The 15,251-nt window shown below is 43.3% G+C and overlaps 1 protein-coding gene across 3 annotated transcripts in view; it reads right to left on the bottom strand.

Annotated features, from left to right (window-relative positions):
- Positions 1-15,251, bottom strand: part of LOC129868356 (angiomotin-like) — a 54,306-nt gene that overhangs the window by 19,928 nt on the left and 19,127 nt on the right. Inside the window, exons 2-6 of one of the 3 annotated variants that reach the window (XM_055942269.1) lie at positions 13,746-13,958; positions 13,092-13,170; positions 12,899-12,959; positions 10,640-11,660; positions 7,009-7,594 (exon numbers count right to left, since the gene is read on the bottom strand). In XM_055942269.1, the coding sequence (XP_055798244.1) occupies positions 7,009-7,594; positions 10,640-11,660; positions 12,899-12,959 (1,668 nt within the window). In that variant the 5' untranslated portion in view covers positions 13,092-13,170; positions 13,746-13,958. The remainder of the gene's footprint in view (positions 1-7,008; positions 7,595-10,639; positions 11,661-12,898; positions 12,960-13,091; positions 13,171-13,745; positions 13,959-15,251) is intronic. The other 2 variants (XM_055942270.1, XM_055942272.1) reach the window with 2 other exon arrangements.

Raw genomic sequence — 15,251 nt, 5'->3', positions numbered from 1 at the left:
ATGGATATCACTTATTATTGATATCTAGGCTACATAGCGCATTGATGTGATTCACACCGCTGCTCTCTCGTTTAGCTATTTGCGCCTAAGGCTGTTGCAGTGACCGCATTACCTCCACACCGGCAGTCATGAGTCATGACCGCAGTCAAATTCCACTTGACCATTGAGTTACTGTAATCTCCTTGTATGTACTCTGGACATGCGTTGGTAGTATCCAACTAGCTAACAACCGTCAGGTCGCTAATGCCCTGGACACGGTGTCCCAAAAGCATCTTAAGGCTATGTTCATCGTTAGAACCTTCGTAAGAGCATCATTAAATCCGAGCGATTTCAAAAAACTATACCTACGGTCTCTTGAAAACGCTCTTTATTTAACGACTGCGTCAGACCACTCGTAGAACAGTTAAGTACTTTTTGCCCTTCCGCGTCACTTTATACACAGAAGATCTCTGCTAAACACAAAATCAAGATGTTTATCCGTCTTTCTGTGACCCTGATAACTTCAGAGATAAATGTGACAGTGACTACAAATACAAAGTTGCCTATTTCTTTGTATAACAAGTGAAGGACATTAAGACGTTTCAAATGAAAAGCGAAATGACTGTATCAAAAGATAAATACAGTATAGGCTACATATACCTATATATTTGAATGATAGTGAAATAAATGTAATATTGTCATGTTTATTTAATTGAGCTTTTTTGTGCTATTTATATGCTAATGTAAATTAATTTTTATGATGTGCCAAATCTTGATTTAGTGCGTTATTATAGGGTAAACATTAGAATAAGCTGCCTCAATATTTGGTAGCCATAGGTGATATAGCTCTAGGAGCTGATCCGTCATCAGTATTGTCGAATAATTATAATGTTAAGGTAAGATTGGAAAGGTAGGGAGCAGTGCTTTCTTTCTTTCGATCCTATCAGTATCCACACATGCCTCAACGACGCAGTTAGCGAACATTCTCTCTGTGTGGTGTTTGGGTAACGCATGTTACATCTTCGGCCGTTGTTAAAACACTCGATTTGCCCAAGTTCCATCGCTATAGGGAAACCGGGCACTGGTACTCTATTGTCCCTCTAACATCAATGCAAATGCAATCGAAAAATCACATCAAACACCCACACCACTGTGCGTTTCCATCTTCTCCTCCATTCCTTTCTTGGGTGAGAGAGAGGAGTTGTCAACAGTTTAATGAAATATGTTTTGTTGTGAAAACATGTTACTATCGATGTTCCCGAACAGATTCCACTTGGTTGCCCAAATTAAGCACTGGGTAGCTGCAGGAACAGGGTTGGAGAGCTCATGGCATAAAGAGTCTGGCCGGAATATCACTACCTGTTGCGCAGCAAGACGCTGCATGCTTTTCAAATAGTGATTGATGCAAAGAGTGAAACACGTGTTCTTATAAACCCAGATATTTCTATAGCTCTGCTATAAAACCGGAGTAGCCTACCCGGCATGATTGAAAAATGAACCAAATGGCAGGAAAATGGCCTCCGTTCGCTATTTGAGTGCATACTGTATGGATGACATGTATTTCCCCCCTGCGACTGTTCCTGACATTCTAAATATAAACTAATTTTACATACAGTATCAGTCAAAAGTTTGGACACTCCTACTCGTTCAATGGTTTTTCTTAATTTTTTACTATTTTCTACATTGTAGAATAATAGTGAAGACATCAATACTAACATAAATACTATGAAATAACACATATGAAATCCTGTAGTAACCAAGAAAGTGTTAAACAAGTGAAAATATATTGTATATTTGTAAAAAAAAAAAAAAAAAACATGGAATGTGTAAAAAGTCCAAACTTTTTGTATCATGTATATTTAATTGATAAAAGTCTGATAGCTGAAAATATGATCACTTGATCACGCTTTTTTTGTAACTTTTTTTTTACCCCCTTTTCTCCCCAATTTCGTGGTATCCAATTATTAGTAGTTACTGTCTTGTCTCATCGCTAAACCCCCCGTACGGGCTCGGGAGAGACGAAGGTCGAGAGCCATGCCTCCTCCGAAACACAACCCAAACAAGCCGCAGTGCTTCTTAACACTGCGCGCATCCAACCCGGAAGCCAGCCGCACCAATGTGTCGGAGGAAACACTGTACACCTAGCGACCTGGTCAGCATGCACTACGCCCGGCCCGCCACAGGAGTCGCTAGTGCGCGATGAGACAAGGATATCCCTACAGGCCAAACCCTCACTACCCCGGACGACGCTAGGCCAATTGTGCGTCGCCCCATGGACCTCCGGGTCGCGGCCGGCTGCGACAGAGCCTGGGAGTCTCTGGTGGCACAGCTAGCACTGCAATGCAGTGCCTTAGACCCCTGCGCCCCCCGGGAGGCCCTTGTTGTAACTTCATCAATAGCCTATACTCGCATCTTGCGGGCTGCAAGATGCAGCCCTACAGTTACAGTTGAAGTTGGAAGTTTACATACACCTTAGCCAAATACATTTAAAATCAGTTTTTCACAATTCCTGACATTTAATCCTAGTAATAATTCCCTGTCTAAGGTCAGTTAGGATCACCACTTTATTTTATGAATGTGAAATGTCAGAATAATAGTAGAGAGAATGATTTATTTCAGCTTTTACTTCTTTCATCACATTCCCAGTCGGTCAGAAGTTTACATACACTCAATTAGTATTCGGTAGCATTGCCTTTAAATTGTTGAACTTGGGTCAAACGTTACGGGTAGCCTTCCACAAGCTTCCCACAATAAGTTAGGTACATTTTGGCCCATTCCTCCTGACAGAGCTGGTGTAACCAAGTCAGGTTTGTAGGTCTCCTTGCTCGCACACGCTTTTTCAGTTCTGCCCACAAATGTTCTATGGGATTGAGGTCAGGGCTTTGTGAAGGCCACTGCAATACCTTAACTTTGTTGCCCTTAAGCTATTTTGCCACAACTTTGGAAGTATGCTTGGGGTCATTGCCCATTTGGAAGACCCATTTGCAACCAAGCTTTAACTTCCTGACTGATGTCTTGAGATGTTGCTTCAATATATCCACATAATTGTCCTTCCTCATGATGCCATCTATTTTGTGAAGTGCACCAGTCCCTCCTGTAGCAAAGCACCCCCTCAACATGATGCTGCCACCCCGTGCTTCACGGTTGGGATGGTGTTCTTCGGCTTGCAAGCCTCCCCCTTTTTCCTCCAAACATAACAATGGTCATTATGGCCAAACAGTTCTATTTTTGTTTCATCAGACCTAAGGACATTTCTCCAAAAAGTACGACCTTTGTCCCCATGTGCAGTTGCAAACCGTAGTCTGTCTTTTTTATGGCGGCTTTGGAGCAGTGGCTTCTTCCTTGCTGAGCGGCCTTTCAGGTTCGTCGATATAGGACTCGTTTTACTGTGGATAAATATACTTTTGTACCGATTTCCTCCAGCATCTTCACAAGGTCCTTTGCTGTTGTTCTGGGATTGATTTGCACTTTTCGCACGAAAGTACGTTAATCTCTAGGAGACAGAAAGCGGTGTGACGGCTGCGTGGTCCCATGGTGTTTATACTGGCGTACTACTGGTTGTACAGATGAACGTGGTACATTCAGGCGTTTGGAAATTGCTCCCAAGGATGAACCAGACTTGTGGAGGTCTACAATTTTTTTCTGAGGTCTTGGCTGATTTCTTTAGATTTTCCCATGATGTCAAGCAAAGAGGCACTGAGTTTGAAGGTAGGCCTTGAAATACATCCACAGCTACACCTCCAATTGACTCAAATGATGTCAATTAGCCTATTAGAAGCTTCTAAAGCCATGACATAATTTTCTGGAATTTCCCAAGCTGTTTAAAGGCACAGTCATCTTAGTGTATGTAAACTTCTGACCCACTGGAATTGTGATACAGTGAAATAAGTGAAATAATCTGTCTGTAAACAGTTGTTGGAAAAATGACTTGTGTCATGCACAAAGTAGATGTCCTAACCGACTTGCCAAAACTATAGTTTGTTAACAAGAAATTTGTGGAGTGGTTGAAGAACAAGTTTTAATGACTCCAACCTAAGTGTATGTAAACTTCCGACTTCAACTATATATGTTTTGATTTCTAAGACATTCTAAGTGTTTGCATCATTCACAACTAAAGTTGCCAAATAACTCAAACTCGTATAGCGTATAGGACCTGTTTCAAAATATCCCTTTTACACTCATATCTACTATATATGAGCACTGACTCCGGAATGGGAAAATATATATTTTATTAAACGAAGTTAAATTATATTCTTTGTATAAAATCATATAAAATAATGGCATGGGACTTATAAGCATATCTTGTCTGCGAAATGAACTAGCCTACAGCCTGTGGCACGGTGCATACCCAGATAACATGCAGTAGGCCGAATCATATTCTGTTCATCTGAAATACATTTTCTTTATATCATAATGTTTCTCTAGACTTGCCTAAAAGAAATAATGGATTGAATGTGATGGTGTATATTAAATGGATTTATTAGACTTTTTTCAATGTAGATGTTCCAAAGGCGTGTTTCAGTGGCTTGAATGCAGAGGCCTGGAGATGCTAAACGTGTTTATGTTAATTAACCATCAATCAGTGGTGGAAAAAGTACCCACTTTTCATACTTGGGTAAAAGTAAAGATAACTTAATAGAAAATTATTTAAGTAAAAGTGAAAGTCACCCAGTAAAAGTCTAAAAGTATTTGGTTTTAAATATACTTAAATATCTAAATTAAATATAATTGCTAAAATATACTTAAGTATCAAAAGTAAAAGTATAAATAATTTCAAACTCCTTATATTAAGCAAACTTAAAGGCACCATTTTCTTGTTTTTTAAATGTACGTATAGCCAGGGGCACACTCCAACACTCATACATAATTTACAAAGGAAGAATGTGTTCAGTGAGTCCTCCAGATCAGAGGCAGAAGGGATGACCAGTTATGTTCTCTTGATAAGTGTGAATTAGACTTTTTTCCTGTTGTGCTAAGCATTCAAATTGTAACAAGAACGTTTGGGTGACAGGGAAAATGTATGGAGTAAAAAGTACATAATTATTCTCAGGAATGTAGTGAAGTAAAAGTAAAAGTTGTCAAAAATAGAAATAGTATAGTAAAGTACAGATACCCCCCAAAATTACTTTTGTAATACTTTCAAGTATTTTTACTTAAGCACTTTACACTACTGTGGTCAATTACTGTGAGACTGGCATGCATTTACAAGACAATAACCGACTGACAAAATTTCATGACCGCAGTAGCCCTATTTGCGCCTTACGGATTGTGGTTATTGTGGATGGCTGTTCACAAATGTATATGTGTATTTTTATCCAATAGCCTAATGTTGAATTGAAGACGTTTAAGATGCCTATCAAGCATTGTTTTTTGTGTATTCATTATGGAAACTGTTTACGAATCAATTGGAAGCAAACAGAGCAAAACCAGAGTTTTTATTGGACAAAGTCAGGTAGATCCGTCCCCGTTTTGTTTCGTTTGCTCCGTTTAAGAAACGTTTTGGAACAGAATCAGCCTAAAAAATACGCCTCAGTGGACAGCCAGTGAAAATGCGCTCTCCACTGTGGTATTGTGCTCCATACTGTCAAAACTAGTTTAATTTAAAAAAAACACGACTGAGACTTTTATTTTCATCATGGAAAATTACCATCTATACTGAACAAAAATATAAACGCAACATGCATTACAGTTCATATAAGGAAATCAGTCAATTTAAATAAATAAATTATGCCCTAATCTATGGATTCCACATGACTGGGCAGGGGCACAGCCATGGGTGGGCCTGGGAGGGCAAAGGCATACCCACCTGGGAGCCATGCTCAGCCAATCAGAATTAGTTTCCCCCACAAAAGGAATTTAATTACAGATAAATAGTCAGTTTCAACAGCTGTCCGGGTGGCTGGTCTCAGACGGTCCCGCAGGTGAAGAACCCGGAAGTGGAGGTCCTGGGCTTGCGTGGTTACACGTGGTCTGCGGTTGTGAGGCCGGTTGGACGTAATGCCAAATTCGCTAAAGCGACGTTGGAGGCGGCTTATGGTAGAGAAATTAACATTCAGCTCTGGTGGACATTCCTGCAGTTAGCATGTCGATTGCATGCTCCCTCAAAACTCGAGACATCTGTGGCATTGTGTTGTGTGACAAAACAGCACATTTTAGAGTGGTCTGTTATTATGCACCTATGTAATGATCATGCTGTTTAAATCAACTGATTGATATTCCACACATATCAGGTGGATGGATTATGGAGAAATGCTCACTAACAGGGATGTAAACATGTGTACACAAAATTTGACCGAAATAAGCTTTTTGTGCATATGGAACATTTCTGGGATCTTTTATTTCAGCCCATGAAACATAGGACTAACACTTTACATGTTGCATTTATATTTTTGTTTAGTATAGTTTTTCACATCCAAATAGCACTTTTCAGTAGTGATCAAAGCATGACATTCTGAGAGCAGCATTTATCTTTCAACTACAAGCAATGAGCTCCTATCAGTCCTCCATGACAACAAAATCGTAGGCCAATTAGTCCTTCGTTTTGGGGTTATGCTCAGGTATTACAATTTGGCTAATCTATATTTCCAAGTCCTATTCTTGAAGATCAAGGGGTATTAAATTAATTGATATAGCCTAATTTTATTATTATCTGAAGTAGAAAGCAATGGGTTAGAAGAAGCCTACATAACCACCACATAAAGTAAAATGCAACATCCATTTATGACCAGCTATGTAAACTCTAACATTGACTTATCCTGCAATAGATGTTGTTCAATTGGTAAAATTCATTTTTAAAATCAGATTGTATGACTTTGTGGCTGTGCCAGCTACAAACCTGTGCATCTTAAGGGAAAAATAATCTAAAAGTAACTGAAAGTATTCAGATTATGTTACAGAGTTTGGGTAACCCAAAAACTATGTTACTGATTACAATATAACAGATTATATATAGAAAGTAACCTACACAACTCTGGTGATCCTGCCTAGCATTTTAAATGTGTAAACGATCAACCTTTTCCCCCCTTTTACCTTCTGCAGCTTGTTGACCTTATCAGAGCACACCACCATCTCCTGCTTGAGCAACCTGTTCTCTTCTGACAGCATGTCCACCATCTGCTGGGCGCGTGCCATCATGGTGAAGGGGTCCCCCTGGGGGTGGGGGTAGTGCTGGGGAGGGTGGCCCTGGGATGACTGGGAGTGGTACTGTTGGTGCTGGAGTTGTTGTTGTTGCTGCTGCTGTTGTTGTTGCTGCTGCTGCTGTTGTTGTTGCTGTTGTTGAAATTGGTGGTGGTGCTGCTGCTGGTGGTGCATCCTGGAGGTGGAGCCGTAGGGGTCGTGTGGGAAGCCGTGGCCCCTCTGAAGTGGAGGGTGAATGGCCCCAGGGGAGTACAGGTCTCCCTGGTGTGATCCAGGGCCCTGGGGGCTGCGGGGGCCCATGGAGGAGTAAGGATCCCCTTGCGGGTGGGGGGGTGTGTGGGATGGGTGAGAGGCACTGAGGAGACTATTGAGGGTGGAGGACTGGGCTCGGGACAGAGAGCCCACAGAGGTGACAGAGGAGGTGGGGCTGTGGTGATGGACAGATCTCTGGGAGTGGACCGAGCTCTCCTTATTGGATCTGTGGACACGACAGCCAATCAGAGGTTAAAACTAAGAAAGGAATATCAGTTGGTTTACCGTATGACTTTATGTGGGTCTCCAACAGTCCATAGATAGAAATGATGATACTATCTTAGTGCTTGTTTTAGTATACAACAAAACATATCACCAGGCAAAACATATACAATGATACTATCCGTTTACTATGGTGATTCACCTGCCATACGCCAACAAGTCTGTTTTTTTTCCAACTGACAAAAAAACAATTGTGAACCACTTTGGAAATAAGCAAACATTCCTGTGTCTATAAGGGACCTCATCAGAGAGCGAACAATCATGTCGCCACAAGTTTTAGCTGATGATAAAAATTCTGCGGTACTCATCTCTGTTTGCCAGTGATTTACTTTGAGGTAAACGAATAAGCAAGCAGGAGGGAAAACAGGCAGAACAGGATCTCTATCCCTTCTATCCAGACAACTGGCACTGGCTCTGTTTCTGTCTCTGTGTGTGTCTCTGTGTGTCTCTCTCTGTGTGTGTGTGTGTGTGTGAGAGAACCAACAGGCGTTGGAGACATGCCTTACTCCTCAGCCTTCCAGCTAATCAATAAACCTGTTCACCTCAACAGACAGCCTGGCAGTCAAGTAGGAAGGCAAGCAGGCAGGCAGGGAGGTAGAAAGGTAGAGAGGCAGGCAGGCAGGCAGACCGGAAGGTAGGGAGGCAGACCGGCAGGTAGGGAGGCAGACCGGCAGGAAGGGAGGCAGACCGGCAGGAAGGGAGGCAGGCAGGTGGGTAGACAGGTAGGTAGGTAGACGGGTAGGCAGACAGGTAGTTAGGCAGACAGGTAGGTAGGTAGCGAGAAAGGCATGTAGTCAGACAGGTAGGTAGGTAGGTAGAGAGAAAGGCATGTAGGTAGGTAGGCAGACAGGTAGGTAGGTAGGTAGGTAGGTAAGGAGAAAGGCATGTAGACAGGTAGGTAGGTAGACAGGTAGGTAGGTAGGTAGGTAGGGAGAAAGGCATGTAGGCAGGCAGGCAGGCAGGATGATATATGAAGGACAGGTCAGTCGCCCTCCAGCACTGTGTGTGTAGGCAATGACCCCGATTATGACTGAAAGTCACAGAGTTCAAGGATAAAAGCCTAAATCACCCCTAGGAATGTTAAAGAGAAGGTCTCAATTATTATTACTCAAGACTAGGGTTGGGCGGTATACTGTATATACCGTTTCCCGGGGTGTTTCGAAATACCCTTGGTATGATTTTCCAATAACGTCAATACAGTTTTTGTTTTATAAATTTGATTATTTTTACTTTTTAAATAAATACCTGCAGTCAACAAGTGCACTAAATAATAGATAAAGCAGATTGTGTCATTTTTCATTATGATGCATACTGGTACTAGTTCCTCATACTCACGTGTGTTAATTTACAAAAATGCACAACGAGCAAAACAGATGCTTTGTGAGGTCACTCCTGCAGCGCAATTTACAGTGTCTTCAGAAAGTATTCATACCCCTTGACTTATTCCACATTTTGTTGTGTTAGTCTAATTTAAAAATGGATTCAATATTTTAAAAATGCCTTACCAATCTACACACAATAATGACAAAGTGAAAACATGTTTCAATTCTCATCACAATTCTCTCTATATGGTATAGTTTCTGCTCTGACAAGCACTGTCAACTGTGCGACCTTATATAGACAAATGTGTTTCTTTTTAAATCATGTCCAAACAATTGACTTGGCCACAGGTGGGCTCCAATCAAGTTATTGTGACATTTCAAGGATGATCAAAGGAACTTGGATGCACTTGAACACAATTTGGAGTGTAATAACAAATGGGTGTAAATTAGATTTCTGTATTTCATTTTAAAGAAATTAGCAAACATTTCTAAAAACATGTTTCCACTTTGTCATTATGGGGTATTGTGATGTCATTATGGTGTATTGTGATGTCATTATGGGGTACTGTGTGTAGATGGATGATTATATATATTTTTTTACCATTTTGAATTCAGGCTGTAACACAGCAAAATGTGGAATTAAGGGGTATGAATACTTTCTGAAGACACTGTAAGTAAGGCGACGAAGTTACAAGAAAACCACAGCAAATTTTTGCCAGCTATATATATATCTTATAACTATTCAATTAACTATGTAAGATTTGCCAAATAAATTCTCTCCAGCTGGGTTTTGCTAACTTGCTAATGTTAACTAAGATGTTTGGTGCAGTATATCAAGTGAAAATGTGCATGAAAACTAGTTGTCTATCGTTGAATAACAAAAAACACTTAATTGAAGAATCTCTACTGTTGACCAAACACAGACGAAGGGCCGTAGACTTCGGCTACCAAACTTCGGCTTGCCTCAATATTCTTTTCTTTCGTACAGACGGAAAAAAAACAGAACACCAAAACAAAAACGTCACAATTTTGTAATAATATATGCGCAAACTGTGTAGACTGGGAAGTATACAGTAAGCTTAAGTAGTTCATGTTTGCATTTGCTCGTTAGCATTTACCTAGCATTCGCTATGGGAATTCCTTAGTACTTGTTAGCATTTCTTTAGTATTCTGGTAACTGACGTTTTATACAAACATTTTTTACGTTAGATATTTTTTTGCCCCTTGTGTGCACTGCCAGTAATACTGTATATCCCAGGATTGCACAGGCACGGTATGAAGGTATGTAAATCTGGATACCATCCAATCCTACTCAAGACGCAGCAGGTATACGAATTGTTGAAGCTTTGGACAGCACACCAGCAGAGACTTTAAATAAATGCAGTAAATATACATTCCTTAGCCAGCAGACAAGGGGCAGTCTGTGTCTCTAGGGCCATGTTGGGGGAGTGTGTGTGTTTCTCAACTGAGTCAGGTGTGCGTGATTCAACTGAACAAGACAATGGGATCAGATTTTTTTAGCTAAGTTCTGGTAGCCACATCAACAACATTAAATTAAAGTTTGATACTATAGTAACAGTGATACAGCTCAGACAGACAGGATGTTCACTCGGACAGTCAGACCCACAGTGAGTCAGTACGGAGTGAAGTATGTCCATCTTACTCACCTGAAGGAGCCGTACTCTGGTGGAGGCTGGTAGCGGACGTGTGGCACCTCGTTCCTGCCCTGGTCCCTGGGCCGATGCTCCTGGTAATAGTGCCCTCCTTGCTCCTGATGCTGCGGCTGCTGTTTGGAAGGGGAGCCCATGTTCTTGAAGGGGTAGTCAGGTGGGGGGCCCCGGTGCTGGCCTGAGGGCTTGTAGTAATCCCCCGGGGGACCTGGAGGGGGAAGCTGGGGGGAAAGGGGGGCACTGGTGATGGGGGCGTGGGCCTTGACCCCGCTGGTGGCCAACGAGAGCTGCATGAGGCGCTCAGAGAGGGAACGTACGTGACCCTGCTTCAGGTCCTTAAGTCCGTCGTCCTGATGCACTTTGCCCCCGGTGCTCAGCCGCTGCACCGTTGGACGCCCCTCCGTACGCACCTTGCCGTTGTTGGTTGCAGCTGTCACGTAAAACGCAGCGCCCACCGACGGAGGCAACTGTTGTTGTTGTTGATGTTGGTGTTGTTGATGTTGGTGATGCGGGTGGCCCCGGAAATACTGTGACTGCACCTTGGCCTCTTCGTAGGTGGGCAAGTCCTCGGGGTTGGGACCCTGGCTGCTCCCCCCCCCACCACCACTCATTCCTCCTCCTCCACTACTACCCCCGCCGCGGGAGCCCAGCTTCTCCATGCCACTGTCTGCCTGCAGCTCCTGTCCCTGAGGCTCCTGCCGGGCGATGTGGGGCACCATAGAGTCGTGCCGTTCATCGTTGGGGCCTCCATGGCCCGGATAGCCCCCGCTCACCCCACCCTCCTGCTGCTGCCTCTGCTGCTGCTGTTGTTGTTGATGTTGCTGCTGTTGCTGTTGCTGCATGGCCAGCTGGTAGTTGCGTCCCTCACCATAGCGCATCTGCTCCTGTAGGAGTCGCTGCAGGACGGTGTTGTTGCTGCTGCTGCTGCTGGACGTTTCGTCGGCCACCGGCCTCATTTCAGTCTCCCGAAGACCACGTACCTCATGGAAGGATGAGCTGCGCCCGCGGTCGATGTTCCCTGGGAGAGGGTAGGGTGGGACGAAGGAGTGTGGGTGAGGTGAGGAGGGGGATGAGTCGAGAAAGGATTGAAGAGAGGGGTTGAGATGGAGAGAGGGTGAAAACAGGGAGATAAGTGATAGGGGAGAGAGGCGTTAGGGTAGGCGGGTGGGGAGAGATGGAGAGGGGGAAAAGAAGGGAGAAATGTGGGGGGGAATAGAGGAGACAAAGTCAGAGAACACACAAGCCCTTTACCAACGACCCCTAACGCTCATCATGAGAGTCATAGCTGAGCATACTGAACACTAGACATGAGTGATGTTAAGGTGAAACACATAATGGAGATGAAAACAATGACAAAGGGACTGAACCACCACTATGCTCTGAGAAACGTAAAGAAGACGTGAACCCCCCCCTGCATCTACTCAAGAGGCAGTTCAGACCAAACCAGAAAAAAGCATATCAAACCAAAACTCTTAACACTTTGACAGCTGGGTAGCATTGGAGGGTATATTATTGGTTTTAAAGGCCAAATCTGGTGCTTACAAGTGCCGGTTTCTAAGGCTTTTTGGAGAAATACTGACTTATAGTCAGGCCAAATTGATGGTTACCCAAACCAACCGATTACATGGTACTAAATCCCAGAGTCAGAGCATTTAGGACTACCCAGGTGTGTATACTGTAACCCCACTCCCCTTGTGCAGGACAGGAGAGAACATCTGATTATTACTGTCAACATGCAGTGTGCACAACTATCGTCGAAATTAATCATGACCATTTTTACACACCCAACTATTTTTATCATTACCCAGCAGATAATTTGCAAAATGATTGATTAAAAAATCAAAACTCTTTTATCCCAAGCTAGGCATGTGAGTGGTAGACATATGACAATCATACAGTAGGGGAAGGCACATGTGTTTTAGTAAAAACAAAGTCAAAGTAGAAACCACCCAGGGCATGTTAGCTGTGAATTAGCTAACATGCCTGCAGGTCTAAATCAAACACACTCATTTCCGGAGAGTGTAAATTTACGCTTTAACTACATCCAATAAAAAGCCACAAGCAAGTGTTACGCTTAAAGGGCTTCACTAGATTAAGGAGTTCTTTTGAAACTTCCTCAATGTTTTTGGGGTGGGATTTCAAACTGGGTTCTATGGAGTGGTTTCCACTGACAACCTTGAATGCAATTAAAGAGAAATTGTGGTTAAAGATAAAGAGGCACCATCTACAAAGTAATGAAGAAGGTGAAATTATTACATCTATTGCTTTCTGATATTCTTCTCATTCTCAAGGAGGATGAAGCTTTTTTCCGAAACATCTGTGGTAAATAAATATATATAAAAAAGTCAGCTTTGGGGCCATCCGCACGCGGGGCTCTCTTCCAAGTCGAAGAAGGAAAAGAGAGAAAAAAAATGAATGTCACAATGGTAGTATACTCTCCCCGACATACTTCGACTGCTATTTCCTGCCGCTTTTCCCCCAAATCTTCTCTTTTCTGACTCCCCCTCTTCAGAACCAACTAGTACCAACTAGGACAATGGACAAATGGAGGATGGAACAGAAACAAAACAAAACCACACAACTGAAAATAAATGTTTGAGAGAAATGGAGGATCCACTGGTATGACAGAAGGAATTGTTTTGACATGGCGAGACACAGTGACTTATGGGTTGTTTAAAGGCTGCTGCGTGCCTGCCTGCCACACAGAGAAAGCAGGGAATCTGACAGGCAGGCAGGCAGCACACTGGACCCCGAGTAGGCGTTTCACATAGTAGTCTCTACTCTGTACTAATGCTACATTATGAAATGACATTGGCATTCAGATTCGTCTACTTCTATTCAATCAAATTCAATAAGTGGTAAAACTACTACTGTGCCAGCAGAATTGTTAGGTTGCTTGAAATCAAAACTCAGTCATACTGTACTGGCTTGTTTAAAATTTGCTCATTAACTTTTCCTCTACCCCCCACCTCTGTGATTTCATAACCCCTGCAATCTAAATGCAGAAGACACATTTCAGTTGAATGCATTCAGTTGCACAACTGACTAGGTATCCCCCTTTCCCTTCCCTATATGTATCCAACTCCCTCCCCCGGTCACCTACCTGTGTGGCTGTTCTCACCGCGCTCCTCCGGCACCGCTCTGACTAGGCTCTGCTGCTCATGGTGCTGCCGCTGTTGGGGGGGGGGACAGGTACTGAGATGGGTGTCTCCAAGGGGTACGGTGGGGGTCTCCTCCTGGTCCTGTAGCGTCACCAGTTCCTCCAGGTGCTCCAATGCATAGAGGCGCTGGTCCACGTCGCTTAGCCCCAACCACTCTGCAACAGGAAGAGCCACTCTCAACCAACCAACCTCAACAATAGGGGTGGGGTCCGGTATGCACGGCCGCAGGAGCCGCACAGGGGAAGAGGAGGGGCGGGGATTTTGGGAATGTAAAATAGGGGACACTTTCAGTGAAGTCTTTTCCTCTTCTGGTTCGGCCGTGAGCAGAGAGCGAGGGCCAGAGTGAGCCTTGCACCATTCAGCTGTGTGAATGTCTGGGCAGGTTATGGGAAGTAGGGGTGTGTATGTTCGGTGTTGTGTTTGTGTGTGTGTGTGTTTGTTTTCAGTGTGTGTGTGCGTGTGTGTGGGTCGGCCTTTCGTTGGAATCAAACACAGGATGTGAGGATGTGCAGGGTTCAATCAGAACAGAGAGAGAATGGAGAGCTGAGCTGCTCATGACAAAACAAGACACCTCCCATCTCTGTGTGAACCAGAGGTGATTTTCTGGACACAATCTTTCCTGGCGACGTTACCGAACATTGGTGTTATTGTGAAACCCAGTTTGAAGTCGGCAGACTCAGCCAAAGAGAAGCAGTTACAGCTAAAACAAGAGTTAAAGTGCTTGGAACAACAACTTTGAAAGAGAATGTCAGATTAAATGTTCTTTACTCTCTGTCAAAAGACGTTTGGAAGTAGGTGAAATCTATAGTAGAATAGAAGAGGGGATAGTAGAATCGATTTCGGTAGCCATACAGCGTACACACATGCACATACACGCACACACACATACACACACACACACACATACACGCACACACCGACACGCACACCGCCCTTCCTCTAACGCAGCGAGAGCAATCAGAACTGATAAAGCCAGATTTGGATTCTCAAAACACACACCCCCACGAAGACATGTACAGTACATACACTTACAAAAACACATACAGTACCAGTCAAAAGTTTGGACACACCAACTCATTCAAGTTCGTTTCTGTTGAATAATAGTGAAAACATCAAAACTATGAAATACCACATATGGAATCATGTAGTAACCAAAAAAGTGTTAAACAAATCAAAATATATTTTAGATTCTTCATAGTAGCCACCCTTTGCCTCGATGACAGCTTTGCACACTCTTGGCATTCTCTCAACCAGCTTCACCTGGAATGCTTTTCCCACAGTCTTGAAGGAGGTCCCACATATGCTGAGCACTTGTTGGCTGCTTTTCCTTCACTGCAGTTCAACTCACCCCAAACCATTTCAATGGGTTAAAGTTGGGGGATTGTGGAGGACAGGTCATTTGATGCAGCACTCCATCACTCTCCTTCTTGGTCAAATAGCCCCAACAC

The sequence above is a fragment of the Salvelinus fontinalis genome, chromosome 13, assembly GCF_029448725.1.
Source record: "Salvelinus fontinalis isolate EN_2023a chromosome 13, ASM2944872v1, whole genome shotgun sequence".
NCBI lineage: Eukaryota > Metazoa > Chordata > Actinopteri > Salmoniformes > Salmonidae > Salvelinus > Salvelinus fontinalis.
The sequence above is the reverse complement of the archived record's forward strand: the minus strand, read 5'-3'. Positions and strand labels throughout refer to the sequence as shown.